Source organism: Mastigoproctus giganteus, chromosome 2 (genome assembly GCF_048544385.1).
Source record: "Mastigoproctus giganteus isolate SK-2022 chromosome 2, ASM4854438v1, whole genome shotgun sequence".
NCBI lineage: Eukaryota > Metazoa > Arthropoda > Arachnida > Uropygi > Thelyphonidae > Mastigoproctus > Mastigoproctus giganteus.
This window is the reverse complement of record NC_143576.1, coordinates 41722921-41746902: the sequence shown is the minus strand read 5'-3', so window position 1 is coordinate 41746902 and position 23982 is coordinate 41722921. Positions and strand designations below refer to the sequence as shown.

Genomic DNA, 23982 nt, shown 5'->3' with positions numbered 1-23982 from the left:
GATTTCGAACCCGAGCCTTTTCCACCCGGTATTAAAACTGTTCATTCAGCATTAACCTAAGAAATCAGAAGGCGTTGAAACTGCCAACTAGAACATGCTGTCTGTACAATGCAGCGGTGGCAAAACTACACATCGTCATTGCTGGGTGATCGGGCGCGAGGGAGCATAAGTGTACACTTGACTGGTTCAAGGGCCAGATGACTACTAAATACGGTGCTGTTTAGTGGTTTCTCTGACCATGCGGTTGTCCAAGAGTACAAAACAGAAAATTTATTTTAAATTATAAATTCTGGGTCTCACCGCCAAGTTGCTGAACGGTCGCAAGTGATCTTAAACAAACATGCCAAATCAACCATAGTCCCTATCCCGCGATGGTGGACCTGGAGGTATGATAGTTTCGCCATCGGAATGCAGGGTTAATTTGACACTACTTTAATCACCTTCTGCTCAATCCTTGCGCACACTTGGAAACCTTAAACTAACCGCAGTTCGCTTTTATTGACAACCAGCCTTATCCAAACTATTTGCACAAAAAATAACAGAAAATTTAAGGAATTAACTTTAAATTACATTGCAAGTAAATCTTGATATTGAGCCAATAGTTGAAGAAGTAAAATCAAGATCCTCTCGATAGGAAGAGCTATAGGCATGCACAGCACTGACTTTTTAAAGGTAGATTGTGCTAGATTAATCTGATGTGCTATAAAGTTGTCATAAAGGAAATAGATGCAAAAAAAAAAAAAAATCAGATATAATTATGACTTAGTACGGTCCCACATGAACAATTATTGTATAAATTGGAACTTAGATGTTCCAATTCAATTTATACGATAGATGCTCGTTGCTAATAAAAATAAAGGGTTGATAAAGTGATAGGAGACAAAGAGTAATAATAAATGGCCACTGCTCTTCATGAACTAATTCACGAACTCTTCACGTTATGAGTGAAATGCTATAGGGTTCTGTGCTGAGCCACTTACTGTTTTTAATAATATTGTATACATTTCACGTAAGTTCGTAGATGATACAAAGGTGGGCGGGTGGTTTATGATACACTGTTCGACAAAATTAAAAGAACGACTAAAAAACATGGTGTAACTCGTGCAGCTTGCGATAAAGTGGGACAAAATTTAGTATGCTGCTGTACCATAGAACAACAATGAAATGGGGAGAAACCTCGGACAAGTATAAGGGACATTTATAGGGGTTGTATAAGAATTACCAATAAAGTCACATTACAAAAGCGGATACAAGATGCTCGAAAATATGATCACATGACAGGATATGATATGATATGATCCCTCCAACACCTAAACAGGCTCGATATAAGGGTGTCTATAAGATTCTGTGGCAAAAAATCCCATTCTTCCACCGGCGCAGACCTTAGCTCACCAAGTGATCGAGGAGTTGGCTGTTGGCGTGCAATGCGACGCCCAAGGGCGTCACGCATGTTTAGTTCGATCGGATTTAAGTCTAGTGATCGTGCTGACCACGGCAATCATTAGATATCTTCGGTTTCGAGATGTCCCTCCCCCACTTGAGCTCTATGTGCAGTGGCGTTGTCGTGCATGAAAAGAAATTCTAGGCCAACCGCACCGCTAAAAAGTGCCACATGGGGTTCGAGGATCTGTTCTCGGTACCTCTGCACAGTTACGTTAATCCATCCTGAGTACTGGAGTTGTGCTTATCCTACTGAGCAAGCCAAAAAACGGGAATGAAGTGACGTGCTTGTAACCCATGTTTTTATAGACATCAATAATTTGCATAATGTGCTGCTTTGTAAGGTGGTAAATCGATTTCTTTTGGATACTCGGATTTGCATTCCCGGATGCCTATTATATCAAACATTCAATTCGGCGACACTGTTCACAAAAAGATTTCACGAAAAACATTTTGTTCTGTTAATTTTGTCAAGCAGTGTATTAATCAGGGTATGCTATGTCAAGAAGATCTATGTAAACTAGTCCGATGAGCTGAAAAATGGTAATTGAGGTTTAACATTCATAAATGCTAGGAGTAGCAGTACTCCTAGAATAACACGCCATATAGGTATCACCAAACTCGAGGTAGTTGATAAGAGAAAAAAAAAATTAGGGATAATTACACAATCCCACATAATGTTCTCTGAGGAATGCAAACAGGTAGCTATAACTGCTCATGGAAGTGTTGTTAATGGCATACATTAACTTTGCCAGCAGGAAAGAGGTGATTAATCCAAAGAGGCGATTATCCCATTGTATAAGACAATAGTCGGGATGCATCTTGAATACTGCATACACGTGTGGAAACCTCATTTTAGGAACAATGTAGATATATTGGAAAGAGTGGAGATAAGAGTAACAAAATTAGTGATGAAGACAAAAAAGAGTATTCTTACCAAGAAAGATTTGAGTTCTGTAAATTACATCATGGAAACCAAACATCTGCGAGGAAACATGATTGAGATGTTGAAGCCTTTAAATGGATTTAGTAAATTAAATGCTGATTTCACACGAGAATAAAAATTTCAACTAGAAAAGGATGGTTGCTTTATATATGTGTAAAAATTTGCCTTTAGCCGAACAATTATTGATTGTTAGAATAAACCTCCACTTGGTATAGTTGAAGTAGTTATTTGAATAAATTGAAATTTAAAAATTTGAACAAATTAAGTGGGTGAAAGTTTTTTTTTAACGCTTTACTTACTTGTATAACTTCCTTTGAAAAGTATTTATTGTATATATATATATTCCTGGATTAGTATTAGTTTACTTGGATTTTATTACTTAGATTCTACTAGTATTCCTTGTATTATACAAGGAATAAATTTCAATACTAGTACTAATCAAAAGGGTCAACTCTTCACACTGTACCCTGGATCAGTGGTTCCTATTTTATATTAAAAGAGGGGGAGATCGACCAAAAAAAATTTGGTCGAGTTTTCCCTCTTTTAATACAAAAATGTCCATCAGAGACGAAAGTCGAACAACCTCCGTTACTCTCCAAAATTTTATATTAATGACCTCCCTCATCCATTTTACCGATTCTCTTCAGCCTTATTTGCCTCAGCCGGGTTGTCCTTGAGGTGTCCAGTTCCCAAGCTTTGCAATCTGCACCTTCTAAGCCGCTTATATGAGCATAATCAGAACCACCAATTTCGTTGGTTTTCTTTGAAGCCTTTTCTAGAAGTTCCATGAGTTTCTTCAGGTTCTGCCTCACTACCTGAACAAAATATTCTAAGTGAGGTCTCACCATTGCTTTATATAGAGAGACAATGACATCCTTTTCCCTACTTGTGAAGGGGCGCCTCCGTAGCCAGGTGGGCAGGAGCAGCAGTGCGTTGCACACGCTTCTTGATTAGACCGGGGTTCGAGCCCGTCACTACCAAATACGGAGGATGCGGAAAGGTCAGGGAATGACCACCGCATATCCAAGGAGCAATATGGCCTTAGTTGCTAATGCTACTAAAAACCAAAACAACAAACTTGTGAAGGTCCTGTATATCAGAAACAGGACACCGTATGCCTTCTTATCCACTTGTTTACACTGCATGGAAAATTTCATTTCTGACGAATCATAATTCCTAGGTCTTTTTTTCATCTTGGATTGCTTTTAACCATCCCCATCTATAATTTAAAAGTAAGTTCTGGATTTCTGTAGTTCTCTACATTTAGAATCATTAAACTGCAGTTGCCATTTTCTAGAGCAACCAATATAAGTCATTCGAAGCCAAATGTCTTGGTCAGCAAGCTCTGGCAACATAATTCTGTATTTTTATTTATTTTTTGAAAACCAGATATTGTAAAGTGACTGCTGATCAATCAAGAGGCCACAGAAAGGTTTATGAAAGCAAAAAATTATTTCCAGTAGTACAATTATTTCAGTTAGATCAAAGTGCCATACTATAACGGCAAACTTTCATATGCGCAAAACTGAAGCCAACCTATGGATGGAATAAACACCACACACTTGAAAGTTCTTTAATTGACATTCAACAAGCGGACTAGGGTATTCACGTCTCAAGCAAAGGCTAATGATGTAATGCAAGTGAAATACTAGCAATGTATGTGTGCGTTGCTTGTGTCGATTTACAATGAACATCTGAACTTTATACGGAAAGATGATATCCACAGAGAAACAAAGCAAGAACTTTCAAGACATTATGGCACGTAAGAAGTCCATTATATAAGCGAGAAACACTGATTTCAGGAAACGGCAAGTTACGAGGCTATAGCTCTATAGTTTCAACCACCAATATTACCTATAAAACAGGGTAATACAACACCGAATTTTTTTTTTTTTTTTAAAGACGTATTGTTTTCCCTAGAATTTGTGTCCTCCAGACTTATATGCTCAGCATTTAACCTAATTTTTTCTTTCTGCCATGCGAAGATGCATGGAATGTACTCTACTTGCACCGCCCTCTGGATTAAAAAAAATGTTCATTGCGAGCCATTTCAAATCAGAGTCACTTGTTGAAAAGGTCAATCGCGACTCCAGTAAAACGGGATTCTTGGGAAGCTGCTTTAATCCCATTATCGGAACGGAAAACATCGATAAATCTGAACATGATCGATTAGAGCCAGTTCAAAAGCTGCCGACTTAAAAACAAATCTACTGGTGACAGATTTCAATGATAAATAGGTCACTTCAAGAGAAAAGAAGGAAACGGTGACTAATTTGAAGCATAAATATGCATCGCTTCCTTTTTCTTTTGCCCTCGAAACACCTTGAGGCAGCAATACCGTATATTAATAATACTAAACGGGGTTAATAGCTTTATTAGACCACAGAGGCCCCCCTAGCACTTTTTAAGTTGTTGCCGAAGAAGGTAGTTTCAGAAACTTCTGGAAGCCGGGCTTCCAGGAATTTTAGTATAGATCAGAGCCAGGCTGAAGAAATATGTTGTTGATATTATGGTCGCCGGCATCTGTAAAACTTACTTTGGTATTTTCTGGGTAGGCCAATGATAACGATTTTTTTTAAATACATATTGATAATCATACAGAAAAGGCCATTAAACTCTTATAAAGGTGTTCATTTTAAACTTTAACCCAAAAACGATCAAGGGAAAATTCCAAATAATATATTTTTAAACAATGCTGGAAGTGCCTCCATTGCTAGCGATACACAATTCACTCTCGATCATGATTGACAAAGCAGGTTGACAATGCTTGCTTTGAGATGCTGAACGCTTCATGGATTGCTCTCGTACGCTTTCTGCTTTAATAATAAGAAGTCTGGAAATATTAAATCAGGAGACCTTGGTGGCCAAAATTCTTGTGATATGACTCGATCCTCAAAAAATTCTTGTAACATTTCAGTGGGCAAGAGTGAGGTATGGCAGGTTGCCTTTCCCTGTTTGAGCCACGTATCTCTTTCATTTTCCTCTAAAAATGCAATAAATTGCATTTTGATGACTTGGTAAATACCAGATGGTTTGTTCAAAAAATATACGCCTAACTACCCTTCCTCGAGATATGCCGCACCATATACGAAATTGTTAGGCGTGTTAGGGAGGCTTCGCAAATAATGTGTGGATGGAGAGTTTGCATGGATGGTTAGTGTCTGGGAAGTTTTCATCAATCATAGAGAGAGATTTTCAAGTTACCTATTGTATGGAAGATACAGGTAAGTTGGCTATTTTGCTTTTTATTAGTTCGACACAGCTCACTTTTGAATTGCTGCGAAGTATTCTTAAAGCTACAACATGTGACATCGATTTCAACTTGTACACTCTTATGAGCATTCCAAAAGAAATACACGAAAAACGAAAACGTGAAAGTTAAGCACCTAAACTTTACAGGTGTTTTCCGTATGAACTCAGTCCAACTGAGTTCATAAAAAAATTAGACCTTTTAGCCCTCTCAAATGGTGGCATTTTTACAGGGTTTGGAAATAATGAGTATTTTTTTTACGTCTTGAAGTCCTCTTTTGCATAACATGTTTGTTTCCCTTTTTGTAATTCATTGTAACGAGCCCTTTTTTGTAATTCACTGTAAAAGGCCAATTTGCATAACCCTGGAAATATTTTTTTAATGATAGGCATATTACATATCTAATTAATGCTTACCCGACCTTTAAAAGAAGACTTGTTTTAAACACACATCAGAACTAGAAGTGAAGGCAGCAAAGAATACCAAATGGGCCTGACGTAGCCGACTGGTCAAAGGCAAGGGTACAGTAATGCTACCCGCGTTTGAGTTGATCGCAGTTCGACCTCACGTGACTAGTAAATACAGTGATGTTCTTGTATTTTCTATCTTGTGAACTCCTCTGATCGTATGTGGCCGTCCCGTAGTATAAACAATCAACTTCTTTATACTCATTTCTAACCCTGTAATGATGCCATCCATGATTCATGAGGGTTAATGTTTTATCTAAACGTTTTTCTTTGTGTACATCTATTTGTAGCGCAAAATTCTAATAAAATCTATTCGACTTAGATCGGAAATTATTTTTTTTCTTTGTCAAGTTCGTATGAATTTATTCGTACCGCAGTGCACCGAATTTGTTGCTATGGGTTGGGGGCCGAGAATTCCTGGAAATTTCCTGGAGATTGCTGTACGTTATATATGATTATCGAAGGATGATACGTAAGCCAATACAAAGGAAAGGTGGGAGCTCCTGTTTTAGAACACCTGATATTAGCACAGGATGTGGACGGAAGGCTGCTGAACGTTTATAACAAAAGGTAGTAATCCCAAAAAGAGCCATACATCCAAATATCATCACACGGTTCTGATAGAAGGCACACAACTCCCTGTATGACATGCTGAAATCCGGTGGTGTCGATGCACTTCACCATATGAGTTTCTCTCTCCGTTAATGTCCACACCGAAACGTAACTAAAACGTAATACCGCACACTGTAAAAGTTCACGGTTTACTATCTCGACGGTAAATCGATAAACAATCACAATCAAAAATCAATATTTGCCACTGTAATTTCGCAGAACATCAGTTCAATGGAATTTTTTTCTCTCTTTTGGTACATGCAATCTGCTCTTCCGTTTCCTGCTTCCTGTAGAGGAATCAGGAAATGGGTTTGGTTACAAAAGTCGTGGTTCACCGTCGCGTGACCACCCGATCTACGGCTTGAAGGTGGATTCGTGGTGATGACCTACGATATCTCTTCCTAGCCTTGATTCCTGTCATTACAATAGCAGTCAAACACATTCCGACAAGCAGTCATATGCTATTCCACCCACCGCTCAGTAATGAGGAAGAAACTTGAAATTAAACCACTTTCATCACACCGAAAGCATTTCCTTATAAAGTTCCCGCATACATCCTCCATTTGCTGCCAGGCTGCATATGCGCAAACATCTTGACAAGTGACACGAACTCGCTCGGTCCCTCCAACCATTGCTTATAGTCTGTTTATCCGTTGCACCACACTACAGGGACACCAGCTATCTGCTGCGCCATAACAATTTAATAAATATTATTATAAAATTATAATAAAAGATGAATAAATCTTAATAGTTGATTACGTTCTCAAATAGTCAAATGGCCACTGTGAGGAAAATGAACCAATCGTGTATGATTGACAGGTTGGCACGCTGTTATAAAATGCAAGCGATGAAGCCTTGCCTATTAAGTATTTTTAAATCTAAGTTTAACTCTAACGACGTTTTAAACGCTCGTCCACACGTAAAATTTCTTTCGTTAGAAGTTAGACTGGATACTTTCACGATACGCAAGGAAGAGGCTTAGCTGTAATATTCCACGTGTATTACTTTCCAATTAACACCATCGCGGGATGACGGTTTGATATTATAGTCCCGTTTCTGATTATCTTTTTTCAGACTTTCTTTTAATCGACAAACCAAAAAAACTAATTATATTACGTTAAAATGATAACAGGCGAGTTGCGTGATTATTTCATGGGATTTTCATACTCCATTAATTTAATACTCAATCTAAGTTGGAGTTTAATACGTCCGAAGATCCAATTGTACTATTAGTACTACTGTTAAAAAGAACCACTCATATTACTTCCGTCGTCAGAAAGTGCCTAACCAATTATTTCTTAAATTTTGTCAAGCTCTGCCTCCTCAAGGATGGAAGGGGCAGGGTAAATTTCAACTTTCGAAACCAACCCGAAGGTAAGCTTCTTAAGATGAAATCTACTGTTACATCCTAAGAGTCATACATATTTGTACTCTGCGGTTCTTGTTTCACTCAGCGAGAGTATTCCCCCTCGTTCATTTTGCCAGTCCCTTCAGAGCTTCATACATTTCAGTCAAATTCACCACCCCCCGCCTTACATGGTGTCTAGTTCCTAAGCTCTGCAGACCATGCCTTCTAATCCGCTCCTCACAGGGGATAATGCTTAGCGTCATTCGTTGCCTCTTCTCTAGAAGTTTTGTATCCTTCTTTAGACATTTATTGTTAAACTTTGGATCAATGGAATGTATATAGAGGCTCATATTATGGATATTATCCAGCACATATTGGTTTTTAAGTCGACAACTTCGCATCTCTTGTGCATTTTTCGATTTGTGTTGCATGTGCTGATCGGGAGAAGACACTTCAAGAGTAGATTGAAATGTTAGAAAAACAAAAATGAGCATCAAACTTACATTTCTGGCATTCCAATCCCTTGAATTGAAAACGGTTTTTTCCCATCTTGAATAATAAACGATCTTTGCACGGAAAGCACTTAAGAAGCGAACACCAAACAGCACTAGCAGATGAAAACAAATTAATTCCTGGTTATTAAAACATTTCGGAACAATTTAAGTTGAAACCGAGTAATTCCGGTGAGACTTCAAGAAAATAAATGAGCTAATTAACATAGCTTAACCATTAGTTTAACCGGGATCCATTTACTTCGAAACACAGATCTTTTAATCCACTGGCAATGCTGTTGCTGCGCGAGCGAAGACGCTGCTGGCTTTGAACAACCAGCACACCTACAACAAAGGCAGGAAGTCTTTCTTTCTTGTTTTGCACGATCTGGCACGGTGCCAGATAGAGAGACAGCTACCTTCCCTCTCTCCTAGAATTGGAGATGAAAACATCTCGCTCACTGTGATTAAAAACTGGGGACGTAACATTTGCATGGAAGATGAAGCCAGAATTATTCCGGTGTCTGTGAGTCAATAAGTGAACACTTACCTTTGCTTTGAGAAACATGTACTTGTGGAAACGTCAAGAGGCATCTTCTGTTTTCTGGTTCCCCAAGCTGCTTCTGGAGCTTGGGGAATCTTCGGACTGATACTATTTTGTACTGTGTATTACAGCAAATCTTTGCCTCCACTACTCGTTTATACCGCTGATAAAACAGAGTCGGTTGTAGCAATGTAAAGCATCATCGAACAACTCTAACACTTGCCATGCTGTAAAACACCACTCCCGATATCATTTACCAGTATTATGATATTGACACTGTACGTGTTCTCCACTTAAAAGATAACGTTGTCACGCTTGTTTACGCGCATCGCGGGTCACACTTTATCAAACACACAAAGTGTCAGGCATTAGCAACGTGCATTATCAATCTGTTACTCCAACGATGACATCAACGTTTTAGTTAATGAGCGCTTTTAGAATCTGCCTCATTTCACGAGGTTGTCAAAAACATCCACTTCAGGAAGCACTAGAAATGCCAACGGTGTTTTCATCGCTACTGTGGTTAGCTTACCCTCCCTTGTTTACAAAAAAAAGTCGAAAGAGGGAACGCTCGCTACGTCCATTACAGTGTGGCTCCCGTCGATAAAATCGATGTCACACTTCTCCAGGAGTAGTCGCTTGCATCCCACGTTCTGTGATGCCTCCGTGGAAGACAAGCGTAATGCATCTTCTTTTACGTCTCCTGTGTTCTCCCCACAAAGGCCGGACCCTCTTTTACTCGATTACGATATCCACATTAACTGCAGAACCGCATCATGAAGAAGAAAAGCACCTCTGACAGTGGGCGGACCCTCCAATTTCACTGTCGTCATCAGTGGAAGTTCCCGCCTCATCCGTACTCTTAACACAGTTCGTGCACCCTACGCGAAGAGAAGACAAAGCTTACGTAACAAGTGTCAAGCCTCTCACCACGGTTGAGGCTCCCACTTGCGGTCATACCCGCACACGAAGAGGAGGCAAAATTAACGTAATGGAGAACGACTGTACTTGGGGCAGCTGCTTAAGAGGCCTTTCCTCTTCGTTACCTTGACAGTCGAGCGGTTCGATCGACAGGTGCAAGTACAAGGTCGAAAGACAGCAGATGCTTAAAGTGAAGCCGGAGGCACACCGCAGCAATGTGGGTGCAGGCAATAAACAGATGGACCTGTTTACTGTCGAGAAGGTCGATTGACGTCGCTGAAGGATTTTTAAGTAGTCTAAATTTGCATTATGAATTCAACAGATGACATTTTAAGTGTGAGCACAGATAAAGAATGTGAAGCAGTTTAAATATGTAGAAGCTATTGGGCAGATGGATGGTTCAACTGAAGATGAGATTACGAGAAGAATTAATGAGGGAAGAAAGGTCTTGGGAATGTTGAATCCAATATTATGGATCAATATATAACGCAATATTTCAGAGTATCCTACTATACGGATCTAGATTTGTACTATAAAAAAAGACAAAGGAAGAAATTGCTAGCTGTCGAGATGGATTTTTGGAGATCAGCCCGAAGATCTAAATTAGGAATGAGGACAAGAAAAGCAATGGACGCTCAAATAAACGTGATTGACAAAACATAACAAAAAAGATTAGAATGGTTTTAGGATTTTGTGGCGCATTAGCATCTAAGGCTATAATGCGCGATTAGAATGGTATGGACATGTTATGAGAATGGGGGAAGAGAGACTACCTAAAGAAGCAATGGTGATCCCCCTAGAAGCACATGGATAGAGGGAGTGTGGGCGGCTATGGAAAAGAGGAAATTGAAGAACGGGGACTGGGAGGGTAGAAAAGAGTGGAGGAACATAATTAAAAAAAAAAAAATATATATATATATATATATATATATATAAGTTAGGGTCGAGGAAAACCGTTGATACAATGGAGAAATCCAAGAAGGAGGAAATTAAATTGGAAGATGTCGCCACTGGGCTGTCTTTAGACTGGCGAGAACTCACATTTCTGGAAACCTTGCTTTTTTGAGATTCTTGTCATTACTTTTCTTCCAAGTGTTTACTTAGTTCCTTAAACGTTCATCCGAGATGTAAGCAGCAAGAAATATCGCAAATTCGGACAAAGTCTTCCACCACCTCTTGAAAGAAGCATACGCTGCAGGATAAGAGATGAAAGAGCAAGACCAGAATACGCTTATCAGAACTCACCTTCTTAGTTCCATCTCCTTCACGTGTAGAACAAGATATTTTTACGATCTATCTTATTTCTTATGCACGAAGCAGCGGTGATACCGGTTAAGTATTTATGGGTACGTAGACGTTGCTCCTTCTGGCGCTAATCCCCCTTGAGTTAACTGGAGTAATCGCTAGAAGAAAAAAGATTAGCAGCGTTCATCTGTGCTGGATCGGGGTATGACAACTGGGAACCGGTTAGAGAGAGACGTGTTGTATCTCGATGTATTGATCTTATTAAAGTTGAATGATCGCATTCCTGCACGCTGGGATTGTTCGTCTTCCCACACCAAGTTTCGAAAAGACGTTGCAATTTGTCTAGATGCGGTAAGTGATACAAGCAGCGGAAAGCCTTACACGCACGTTTTGAGGAATGGATTCTAGATGCCTTTTTTGTACGCTATATTTATCTTCATAATCCTGATGTAAAGGCTGTAGGAAGTAGATAAGGAACATTTTCCATCGGAGAGGTTACAGGAAATGTAAGTTCAGGAAGCTGTATGAAAATCTATTACACCAAATAAAAGCCCTGTCATCAGTTCTGACCTCCCGATGTGCCATTCCTTCTTCCAGAACAGCGCAAGGCATGAATTACTAGTCCTTTCTGGGGGGTTTGCCGATCAATATCCCACAAACAACTCTTGAAGGGTTGGTATATAAAAGTTACTGCCTTAAAATTTATTGTTTCCTGTTTGGAAGCGGATACACAAAACCTCATCTGAATAGAGATGAACCAAACATTAATGCAGCGCAGCTTTGGTATTGTTTTATGGTTTGCCTCCATAACATTTCAGATGTCTCGAAAGATTATCATTCGCGATCCGACTTTTATTGCATGAGATCTGGTCTCAGAGAGACCACCACTGTGTCTTCAAAGCTCTCAGATAGATAGATAAATAGAGAGCGAGAATTAAAAGAAGTTTGCAAACTGAGCATTTGCATTTTCACAGTAAATATGCTTTTGGCCGGCATCCCAAAAGTTGCTAAACATTCCCTCTGGACCTCGCCCTTCCCCGCCGATTATAAAATGAAAAGACATTGCAATGCTAAATAGAGAAGTCGTTACCTTTATATATAACTATATGAAAAGGGAATTCCGGGAGCAGTCAGAGACAGTACGAGTACAATTAAAGTATTACTGGGACTGCAGATATCGAAGGAGCTCCACCCTAAAATATCTCATATGTAGTGTGGCGATCAGTGGCATCGCTACCATGTAGGCAGGCAAGGCAATTGCCTCCGGGCCCTTTAGGAGCCCGGCGTCTTTGGCTGTCTCCTGTTTTTGCAATTTTCATTAATTAAGTAGAGGCCCGAACATGTTCTTTGTCTCCAGGCCCGAAAAAGGGTAGCTACGCTAATGGTGGTGATGATCGCTAATTATTCTGTTCGTACACAGCCCGGCTTAGGGAACAATCAAGTTACTCTATCCCTCAGGTAACAACAAGGAAAGTATTTTCCAACATTGTCCTACAACACTAATACACTGTTCCCAACGATGTTCCATGGCGTGACTTTCTGCCAAAAAAAAATTCTCGTGGTTGGCTATCCAACCAAGCGTCCATCAGAGAATAATCTTCTGCGAATTTGGGTGGCAATCGATGATGTTTCCACTCCATGCTTTATTGTTTTGACTCGAGGTCAAAGTGACGGAGACGTGTTTCATCAATCGCTATGTATTTGTCACAAGTCTTCTGGGTTGGGGCGATACATGGAGAGAAAACGTTGGCGATTCAACGCCCGCATGCGCTTCTGGTTGGGTTTCAGCATTCCAGTTGGATTTCATCTTGTTGTGCATTTTTTCATTCCAAAGTATCAGTCAATATGGTCTGTACTATACCATATGACAATCCAGTAATGTCAGCAACATATCGAATGGTGACATGACGGTCGTGCAGGAAAATGGTGCGGCCTTTGTTGACATTTTCTGGAGCTCCTCCAGTATACAGGGTGTTTCAGTTAAACGTTTCAGAACTTCTATTTCAGAACTCTGTTTCAGAACCACGTCCGATCTACTGTTGACCAAATGTGACATCCAGGTAGTCACATCGAACATCTCCGCTATAATGGGCAGGGGCTCCATCGTGTTGGAACCACATTGTCTGTTTCGTCGATGCAGAAATCTGTTCATCTCTCAAAAGTTGTGGCAATACTTGCTGCAGAAAGATCAAGTAGATAGGTCCGGTTAGACGACACGGTAACAGGTAAGGTCCGATGAGGTGATCTCGCAGGCCAACGCACGGGACGTGGTGGTCCCGTGCGTTGGCCTGCTCGGTCACCCGACCTATCATGTCTTGATTTTTATTTCTGGGGTCATATGAAATCGCTAGTTTATGACACCCCTGTTGACAATGCTGAGGAGCTGGTTGCAAGAATCGCAGTAGCTGCCGAAGAAATTCGAAATTCGCCTGGAGTATTCCAGAATGTTCGGATGTCCATGCGTCGGAGATGTGAGGCGTGCATTGTAGCCCGTGGAAGAAACTTCGAACACTTACTTTAATCCATGTACCTTTTGCTTCTTTTCATGTATTATTAAAACGATTTCTCACTTACGGTCTCTTTTCTTTATGGTGCTTCTGTGTACAACACCGCTTCAGGAAAGCATTTCCGACCCCACATTGCTATATGATTTCGAGTTGTCAGGATGTACCCTACCCCTCTTAGAAGTTCTGAAACGTTTAACTGAAACACCCTGTATATGGAAACCGAATATCATACTGACATGATTCAAACAGATATTTTTAAGTTTATTCATTTCTGCTCGACAATGCAAAATTGCCCATCAGAACTTGCTCACACTGAAGATGCTAACAGCGGGACATAAAATTTCAACAGACAGAATCAGCGGCCCGTGCTTGTTTGAAAATGATATTTGTAGTGTTCTGACACTGTAAGATATCGCGACATCGTAAACCTAAGGTCATCGCAGCGGCCAGTAAACCAAGAGCACGTGCGATTTAGATAAATATGGGGGTCTCCGCTTGTCAAACAGCTAGTGCAACAACGACCCCGTGGCAGGATTGTTTTCCAACCGAATAATTTCTCGTAATGGGAACATAAGCTGCCGTCCAAGATTTCCAGATCTGCCGAGTTTAGTTTTGTGAGGCTCTTAAAGGGAACGTCCACCAACACTCTAGGATTTAAAAGATAACGCAAGGGCAGAGATAAACATTACTCGTGAAACTTTGACCTCTACAGCGGAAGATGAGAATCTTAAAGTACGTCAGAATGTAACGACTCATGCACGGCACTTAAGACATATTTACGAAGGTTGACGCGGAATGTTCATGAACTATTGGCAAACGTCGTGCACAAGGGGGTACGGGAAACACTTATTAATACTGAAGGAATACGACTGATGAGCGGAGTACCACCTGTGTACTCCGCTCATCAGTCGCTCGCTGAACTCTGATTATTGAACCTGCACTTTCTGATTGTGCGTTGAATGAAAACCAAACACTTGTAGGACGCGATAAACATCGGGGAGACGCAACACGTGGTCGCTTTCGGTTTTGTTGAGCAGGAGACAGTCGGACGTTCAATAACCCTCTTGCTCCACGCAAAAAAAAAAATAATAATTTTGAATCGCCTGCTCGCTTAAGAATCATTTCACACTATGACCACTGGATATTTCTTTCGCAAAAAAAATTTATCATTTAATTCGCAGAATGGGCCTACCCTAATTTAAATTTTCGTCGTGAGGTCTGTGGGTGCTCTCTCCTTTTCGAAATAATCTCTTTCGAAGTACTGTATATACATTTGCGCCATCGATGAGCCCACCCGTAGAAGCACTCCTGGAGGTCATTTCTTGATAAATCTTTGAGAGTGGCGACAGATTCTTGACCTTCTTCAACATGCCTGTCCCACCTAATAATTAGTTTTTTTCGTCTTCGGAACCCTATGACATTTCTCCGTCCGTGTAGCACACATACCACGTCGATGACAGTGAATAACAAAATGTTGCTCAATCCTCAAACTTTCCACTACGCCACGAAAACAGTTCACGCTAACAGCTTAAGGCTGCCATAGCCTAGTGGTCAAGCGAAAGAGTATAGGAATACACGCGTTTTTATTGACAGTGATTCAAGCTCACATAACTGCTAAATACGGCCATGTTCTCGTATTTCTCTATTTTGGGAATTCCTCTGAATTTATGTGGTCATCCCGGAGAATAAACAACTAGAAAAAAAAAATAATTTTCTTATTTATTTTAAGACCAATTTGCGACTAGCAGAAAACACATCATCTCTTATGTCAGCGTATTCTTGGACATGCGCTTTCCTGTCATCTATCAACAGTTCTCCGAAAATTGATTGGTTGTGCTGTGGCCTACCATTCCACGAATTAAATGATCAGCCTTATCCACAGTTAGGATAACTGTTGTCAGTTATCCTAACTGTGTGGTAAAATTTTAACTGTGTGGTAAAATTGAACTGCAGATATCAACAGACTCCAGGGATGTCTTGTAATCACTTCAAGGAGGGATGACAGCTCCATGTTTTCAGGTTTCGGACCAAGTGTAAAATTAACTAACGTTGCATCAAAGGTAACTTCATTTGCTCAACCATCTTCCGATTAAAACTACGTCGCTAGAACAATTTGATTTTGCTGACAGTGATAGAGTTCGATCGTAATCGCTGGAAGAGACTAAAGTGTATTTGTGGACTTTATGGACTATTTTTAGCCCTCACCTCGGGAAACTTGAGTTTTTCAACGACCAGTAGGCAAACTGGCCATAAAATTCGTACGTTGGAAGTGCAGATATTTCAACAGCCATCTCGAGGAAAAAAAAAAAAAAAAAACTTGACTGTCCTAGTATAGAGGGGGTTGTTAACAAGGGCATGTGCAGCAGCTACAAATTACGAGCATCTCAAATGCTGTCCTTCACCACTTTTGTCGAGGTCGAATACGTGAAGGGACTTGAATGTCGGGGGTTCGGATCACCAGTTCAAGACTCGCAAACCAGTCGAAGGTGCCCTATTTTGCTATCGGTTGCCCAGTCCGTGGAAGAAGCCGCACCCTAAAGGTATCTGCAGTTGCACGTAGTGTTCACGCACTTGCGAAACAGGTTATCCTGCATTTCGTGTTCTTCATGCCGCAGCTGTTAATTTATGCACGAAGTCAAGGAGCACTTCAAGCTCGGCTCTTTTCTTAAAGAACAAAACGTTGTTTGAAAACGGAGAAAACGTGCAATCTTAATTAGTGGAAGACACACAATAATCGAGTGTAAAGCGTTAACTCCTGCGCAGGCAGCGAACCCGCAGGTTAGTTGTTTAGCCTAAGGCGGCTAAGGCCATGGGGCATCGGTATATCACGTATATAAATTAAGCGTATCTTACGATCGGTTTTTCTCCCGGAGGAACTCGGTTTCCGGATGGAAAAACCACGCAATCATCGCACGAGACAGGCCAACTGTATCGCACCCTCCACTTGGAAACGGAACCCGGAATTTTTAAACACAGTGTACGAAGAACAGTGGTCACAGCCAATGGTGTTAGCACAAGGACGTTCTTGCTTTCCGAAATGAATCATTCTCCGTCGATGGATAAATGCTAATCAGACGCCAGATTCAGGCAATACATTTCTTAGAGAGAGAAAGAAAGAGAGAATTTTTACTTCCGTCAGAACATGCACTGCTTCGTTATGTTGCCGTTACTAATTAACGGTAGTTTCTAATGACCTGCTAATGACGTGCTCTTCGCCAGCGGAAGTGTAACAGTTTCTGGACTGGACTGTTAATGTACAAACCAATCAGCTGGGGAGCAGAGCAGATCTGTTTTCTCCAGCACGACCACAGGTCAAAGAAGTTTACAGCTAATCATTTCGACAAAAATATTATCCCTATTTAGCACACGTCATGGACTCAAACGGATGTCTAAGTGCTCCATGAAGGCTGGTGTTACAATAATAAGATGGAATATTCTGTGAAATTATTAACTGCATTTCTAGAAATATTCTTCCTGTGTTACGTCCTGAATCTAGATCATTCTCCACTGGAGGAAGAAACTTCATTTATTTCAACCGTTATACAACAGAATCCTATCCCATCTGTTACAAGGATTATCATCTACTTCCATGTTCATCTGTAGCAACGTTCAGATTTTTTTTTTATTCACACTTTAGCCTTACGTTTATTTTAATCTCGAAAACTGTAAGACGTCAATATAACACTATATAGATATCGATAAGATATCTATATTAATCGTGGATAAAATGGAATCAAAGAACACAGAAGTAATTGAAAGAATACAAAAACTTGATAAAACTTTCTAGTTAAAGAAAAATAAAATTTAAAGGCTTTCAATCAAGGTTTCAATCATTTTAAAATCTACAAACATCCAGATTCAAATAATTTGCTCTGTTAAGAAACGATAGTTTAAATTATTTGTTTATTAGATTTATGCAACTTAAATAATTGAGTATGCCTGCTAATTCTTAAAAGGACAGTTAATATTGATCAGTTGCAATTGTCTTAGGGGCGCGAATTATTGGTTTGTGAGACTAAATTGAAGAAGTGCCAGAGAAATGCAGAATTTGTTTGTTCAAATGTAGATAATGTATATGAATCGAAGAGACGCTGAAGAGCAAATAGACCACCCCGAGTCTCTGCTACTGCAGTACCTCCAAGTCTATTGCTCTTTTTTTTTTTTGGAGTTTGTATATTACTGTCATCTTATTTTAACCAATAAAGGAGATTATATATATTTTTAAATATATTCGAAGATCTAATACTTTTTCTTCGATCTTCTAGAACAAATTGCATCTACATTATCCCAAAGTTATGGCATCTTTCTTGGTAAATCCCTGGCCATTGGTCGCGAGGGTCGTGTTAATGAATTGCATTATTACAGTGCAATAATACGACACTTCAACACATTGAACTTCATCAATGTACAAGCATAATATTTATTAGAAAACGGATCCAGATCTCATGAAACATGACAATCTTTTATGGTCATGAATATCATCATATTAAATTACACTACACTGGCTGAATTAACCGCTAATTTTACATTTTTACATCGTAGGTTAATATTTTAATATCCTGATTTCCATGTGCTATATCATTCAACAATATAGAGAATAATAGGGGTCCCTTGAGGTCCTCGTTCATATTTTAGAGAAGCAAAAATTGATTATTAAATTTAGCGAAAAAGAACCTTCAGCCAGGAAACTTTGTGGTCATTTCAGGGTTTAAGGTAGACAGTAAAATACTGCGATTAACAGAATCAAAAACTTTAGTTGTATCTAAATAAATCGGAAACAGATTTGTACACACTCGGTCACAGTTTTTTTTTTTTTTTTTTCAAATCGACCGTTGTTCTACTTCTCTCAAACCAGTCCTAATAAGTGCATTCACGCTTCAGTTCCGAACTCAATAAACTAATTTTTCTTCGTTCTCTTAATCTATTCTTTCTACTTCCGTTCTGTGGAACAACCTTCCTCCTTAAGTATTTCCTACTCCTGCTGAAGTTTGATAAAAATAAGTTTCTTCCAACACTCAAACCAATCCAATGAATTTATTAAATCACTGTCCATTTTTATGAGTTACCACACCAGACAGGCTATATAACATTTAAAACTGTACCCTTTGGGATCTCTGGTGCGACTATACGCATAACACAAGAACAGGTAAAGTTCATGTAGATTGTTGAAACTCCTCCTAAGAAAGTTTTCAGAAAAGGCTTTCTGAACAACGAAGGCTGAGTGTGAGATTGTCCAACTTCGATGAATCCCACGAGTTTCTCTCGCTGTATTCAACGCGCATGTGATGTGGGCCGTTGGAATTCAGACTCAGATAACAACTGTCGTCCACTGATAACACTGCAGCTTGCACCGTCACCTGTGGCCTACCTGTGACTACTTTTGCATTTCCCCGAGGAAATCTCTTCCTACTCTTTAAAATTCTTTTTACGCAGCGTTTGGTTCCAGTGCGACGCGCCGTGCACTAATCATGCTTCGACATGGGCAGAGCCCGTAACACTTCAAGATATGCTTCTTATTTTTACCACCCTCCAAAGTGGGGTGCGCGCACCCCTAGGGGGCCGTGGGATGATCCATGGGGTGCACGAGATAATCCTCAATAAAATCGTGAGGGTTGTTTTCCACACTGATATATAATCTAGATATAATGCATACCATGGAAATTATTTCTAAATAAGACAAATAGTATTGCATTACATTTACTATCCTTGTTACGTTAATGATTTCTTATCATTTTGTACTTGAACTTCAATTTAATTTTGTTTTGTATTTTTTTATTTGTGATCTTTTAAAATTATGTGATTTTAGATATAATTCCTTTCATGTAAATGATTTATAAATAAAAAAAGTATATCAAACTTATATATACTTTTTTTTTTCGAGATGCGCGCCAGTCCTTTTAAGTAAAATGAGGGTGTGCGATCAAAAAGCTTTTGAGATCTCTGCTCTAAAGAACCAACAGATCCTCGACACTGATCACAAGGGCAGGTTAATAAACCTTCACAATGAATCAAGAAAAAATGCATTGCCAGACACTTTAACATAGGATAATTCAAATTGCCTACCGATGTTCCATCCCAATTAAATCCCTCACATAATGTCCAAATAAAGTTCGAAAACCAGGAAGAAGATAATCAAATTTCAGCAGGATATATCCAAGGTGAGGAACATTTGGAATCGGCCAAACGAATTTCACTAATATCAAGAACAGCTGTTTTCAGTAGCACTGGTGACAAGAGTAGAATCAATAACGCCATATGCTATGCCACACCCAATTATTATGGAACGCTTTATACGTACTGTATAGAGAATTTATTCAGTCCCAATGGCACGTGAACTTCCTTCAAGTAGCGTTCCTTGTGAACAAATAAATATCGACACTTCGGGTTTTCACAATGTGTTGCTTCGTCGTAAAAATAAAATTCTGCAATGAGGGCCATCTTTTGCCTTTTTTATTCCAATCCAAGCGCGATTTATTTCGAAACAGAGAGATCATTTGTCACCTTCGTTAGCCAGATTGGGTTAAGTATAATTACTCCGACTCGCGTCGTAACTCCCAGCTGTCGCACCTATTTTTGTAATTTCTCCACGAGACGTGTCTTTTCGGGCGGGCTTCTTAATCCGTTGCCTCGCACTGCCTCTTATTAATTGCGCATATTGCCGGTATTGATTTTCTCATTACGCCACTGCGGGATCAACAACCTGTATGGAGTTTAAAGTTCGCTATGCTCGAGCAAAAGCTGCATCGATGAAATGTTCGAGCATGCATGATTTAAAAGATCCCTCCTTCAACTCCAGGAGAATTTCCAGCTAGCTGCGTTATTGGCGTCCTTGTAATTTATGCCAGTGTGTGTGATTTAAATTGCACGTGTTAAGTGAAAACCAGGACTCAAAAGAGTCGGTAAGAATCGCTAGTGCAAAGCAACATCTCTTTCACCGAAGGTTGAAGAAAAGAAATCAAATTTATTTTAAAGAAATCGCAAAAGTCTAATTGCTTTTTTTTTTTTTTATTTCTACGGAAGGGTTAGGGCGGGTACGAAAGAGTGTTTTAATATTCATTAAATTGGAGAGAAGCCTATGAAATCAAACTAGGAAGTACAAAGAACCTTCTTCGCAGTATATACTAATATCGTTATGAAAGATGTTGCTAAGACAATAGTGGGTAGAGAAGTGGGGGAGGAGGGGATTGTTTTCGATTGATGCCAAGGGCGAGTACGCTATTTTCTGGGCGGTTACCAAGGTAACCGGCCAGGAAATAGCGTACTAAGCTCTGTTTGTCTCTTTTCGGGATGAAAAACAAAACTCTGCCATCTTAAAAATGTTTCTCCACTCCCTTTGTCTTCACTTGTTTTAAAAACCAAGAAATTTCTTTTTAATGGACTGTCCATTACAAATGATACTTCAATATCAACACGTTACTAAAAGCTTTTTTTAATATCGTGGATTCGTCTGCATTGTACAGGGAGGCGGGAGATTTCAAACTTAAGATCTGAACTGTCAGGTACAAAAACATGCTGTCACTATTCTTTAGGAAATTATTCCGGAAAATCAACAGTTGTACACCTCTTTCTCTCAAGCGAGCCCGAATTTTCCAAGATCTTTTTTGCTAAAGGAAAACTGTTGAATCAACAATTGTACACCTCTTTCTCTCAAGCGAGCACAAATTTTTCGGGATCTTTTCTGCTAAAGGAACGCTGTTGAATCATATATGGCCGTCTTTGAGTCTGGATATTTATTACCGGCTGATTATACATTGTGTACAGTCAATGTTAGGATGGACTAAATGCAGCGCGGCAATTCTTGCTTGTATGGAGGAGTGGCATAATGAGATAAGCAAAGTGGTGAGTGAAGAAATCAATAGATGAAGCAAAGTAGATCCCTTCTCTGGGGGCTTGCAGTAAAGTCACCCGAATAGCCATTTTACGACTACGAAGGGAGATGACGATGTTTGCTAAGATTACAGTGCATGCATTTCCTTTGTCGATCACTGGTTGGGGAACGGGGGGGGCCCCTACCGCGCTCGTATATCGGAGAGCGAGTGTTCACTTAATGGAGGAACTGCTTCATATGTAGGCCCATCTTTCGCTGAAGTCAGTTTTATGTTGTCATATGCACGGTGACTTCCTGTCCGCAATTTGCCCTATCATCTTTCGAGTAGTCATAGCACTGAAGCATCGGCGTATAACAGAGAGAGATGCAGAGCATCGGGTAATTTCTCACCCCTCCTTCCCCTTGCCCGAAAACAACATTAAATATAATGGCGTAGGTTCCTCCTGTTGAGATTTCTCCGTGGAACTGTGAAAGAGAGGGGAGAGACACGCCATCTATGCCCCTGCTACGACGGTGGGGTAAGGAACAAGCAAAACCGTGATTACATATTTTATATATTCACGCGACAGTATTATAAGTTAGGGTAACCTTACCTGAAATTGTACCGCAATCCTAAACTTGGAATCTCAACCGACGTGGCTACAAACTTGCATTGTTCAAAGTGAAAATGACCTTCGCTGTGACCTTCGGTGATGGGCGTATTTATTGTTTCTTCCATTCCCAAGAGCTACTGCCAACTAACTTACCCGGCCAGAAGGGAACCTGTCAACAATTACGGACCTGACGTTACACTTCCACACCCGCCGACCTCCGTTCTAAGTCTTTTTTCACGGTACGATGAGCTCTTTAACTTCCGCCGCCTCTGAGCAAAGTCACCGTTCAAAGTGCTGGGTGGGAGCTGCCTTCAGCTCCCACGGAGCAGCGTGGAACCAGCGAATCGACAGCCAAAGGCCATCGTGTGAAAGTAACGAAGGGAGTCTACGCCAGTCACATCCCGAACTGGGGGTAGGCGGCGAAAGGAAATTAGTGAAGTCTCTACGGGATAAACTTGTTTACAGATGTCATCAACGAGCATAGCAACTAGAGAGAGAGAGAGAGAGAGAGAATAGGCAGCAGGTATGTCATGTAAATAAAAATCTCCATGAATGAACACAAAACCAAGGCAAAATATGGACAGACCAATCAGAAAAATAATAATACAATAAAAATGTTCTGCTTATAACTCCCAGACGGCCACAGGAGTTTACAACTGAGAGAGAGAATATTACGGTATTTTGTGGGATCACGTGGATTCGACAATACACATGGATAAGATCCAATTACAACCTGCTAGAGAGAAACCGGTATCCAAGGGTGAATAGAATTATGGCGTGTGTTGGAGAGGGGGATTATTAGGAAAGAAAACAGAGTCTCATTTTATTGAGGAGTCAGATTTTTCCTTCCTTTTTTCTTTTTGAAAACTGAAGACTATGATGGAAAGTTTTTCTATCCGGGTACTCCGGCTATGAGCCATTTCTCATAGAAAAGGCAAATCGTGGAATGTACTCCTTTTAGATATTCAAAACGTATGCCCACAGAGTAGGGGAGGGATGTGATGGACCCCCTTATCTTTCACAGAACCCGCAGACAAGCAACGTCGTGCAGAAGGAAAATTCCAACAAAAAGATTCACGAGAGCAGGCGTGTTAAAAAATGCCCCTTTTCTCAATTAAATGAAAATCTTTGGGCCACGGGATGCATTAATATAATGGCCTGCTAAAGAACACAGAACGTTGGATAAATAAGCGCACACATTTCTTTTGGATTCGAAATGCGAGACTTGAAGAACGCACGCAAGGGGACGCCGCTGTTGTACGTTAACAATGAGTGCTCTCACTTGTAGCTGTGAGCGTGTTTCCACCTCCTTCCTCACCTGAAGGGAGCATTACATCGCGTGCGAAGCAAGCAGGAATTACAGCACACGACCATTTCACCAAAGGGACGAAAGTAAACACGAGAACAGCAAACTCAATGTTTGTCAGTCAGGATTTCGTGGTGAACATCGTGAAAGAAACTGCTTCGTGCATGGGAAGGCAGCTTTGCGTTTGTAATTCATCTAATATTAAACTTTCTTTACCCCCGGGTCCTACACCCCTCTCCAATGATCCGTTACTCGTTTTCTGTTGCCGTTCATAAAGATAGACTGAAGAGAAAAACAAGGTGGCTGTTCGTTTGTCTTTTGTATACTTTGGGCAGCAGCGATTACAGTAAGGAGAAAAACAATAGGCTACTAAAGATCGCTCACTAAACAGTGTACGTATGGAGTGGCCAGGGCTAGTGAATGGCCTTGAACAGCCAATTTTTTTTCTCCTTACTGCTATTTTTGCTTAACTGGATCATGCAGT

The 23982-nt window shown here is 40.2% G+C and overlaps 1 protein-coding gene across 4 annotated transcripts in view; it reads right to left on the bottom strand.

The window, feature by feature from the left end:
- The window catches only part of CdGAPr (GTPase-activating protein CdGAPr), a 514430-nt gene that overhangs the window by 438131 nt on the left and 52317 nt on the right, over window positions 1-23982 (bottom strand). Inside the window, exon 1 of one of the 4 annotated variants that reach the window (XM_090388774.1) lies at window positions 22193-22399. The exons of 2 other annotated variants lie outside the window; for them this stretch is intronic. Coding sequence is in view for 1 of the 2 variants with exons in the window: in XM_090388766.1 (XP_090244892.1) it covers window positions 8567-8612 (46 nt within the window). In the remaining variant the exon portion in view is untranslated. Of the gene's footprint in view, window positions 1-8566; window positions 8643-22192; window positions 22400-23982 lie in introns of those variants that run through there. One more of the 4 variants, XM_090388766.1, reaches the window with a different exon arrangement.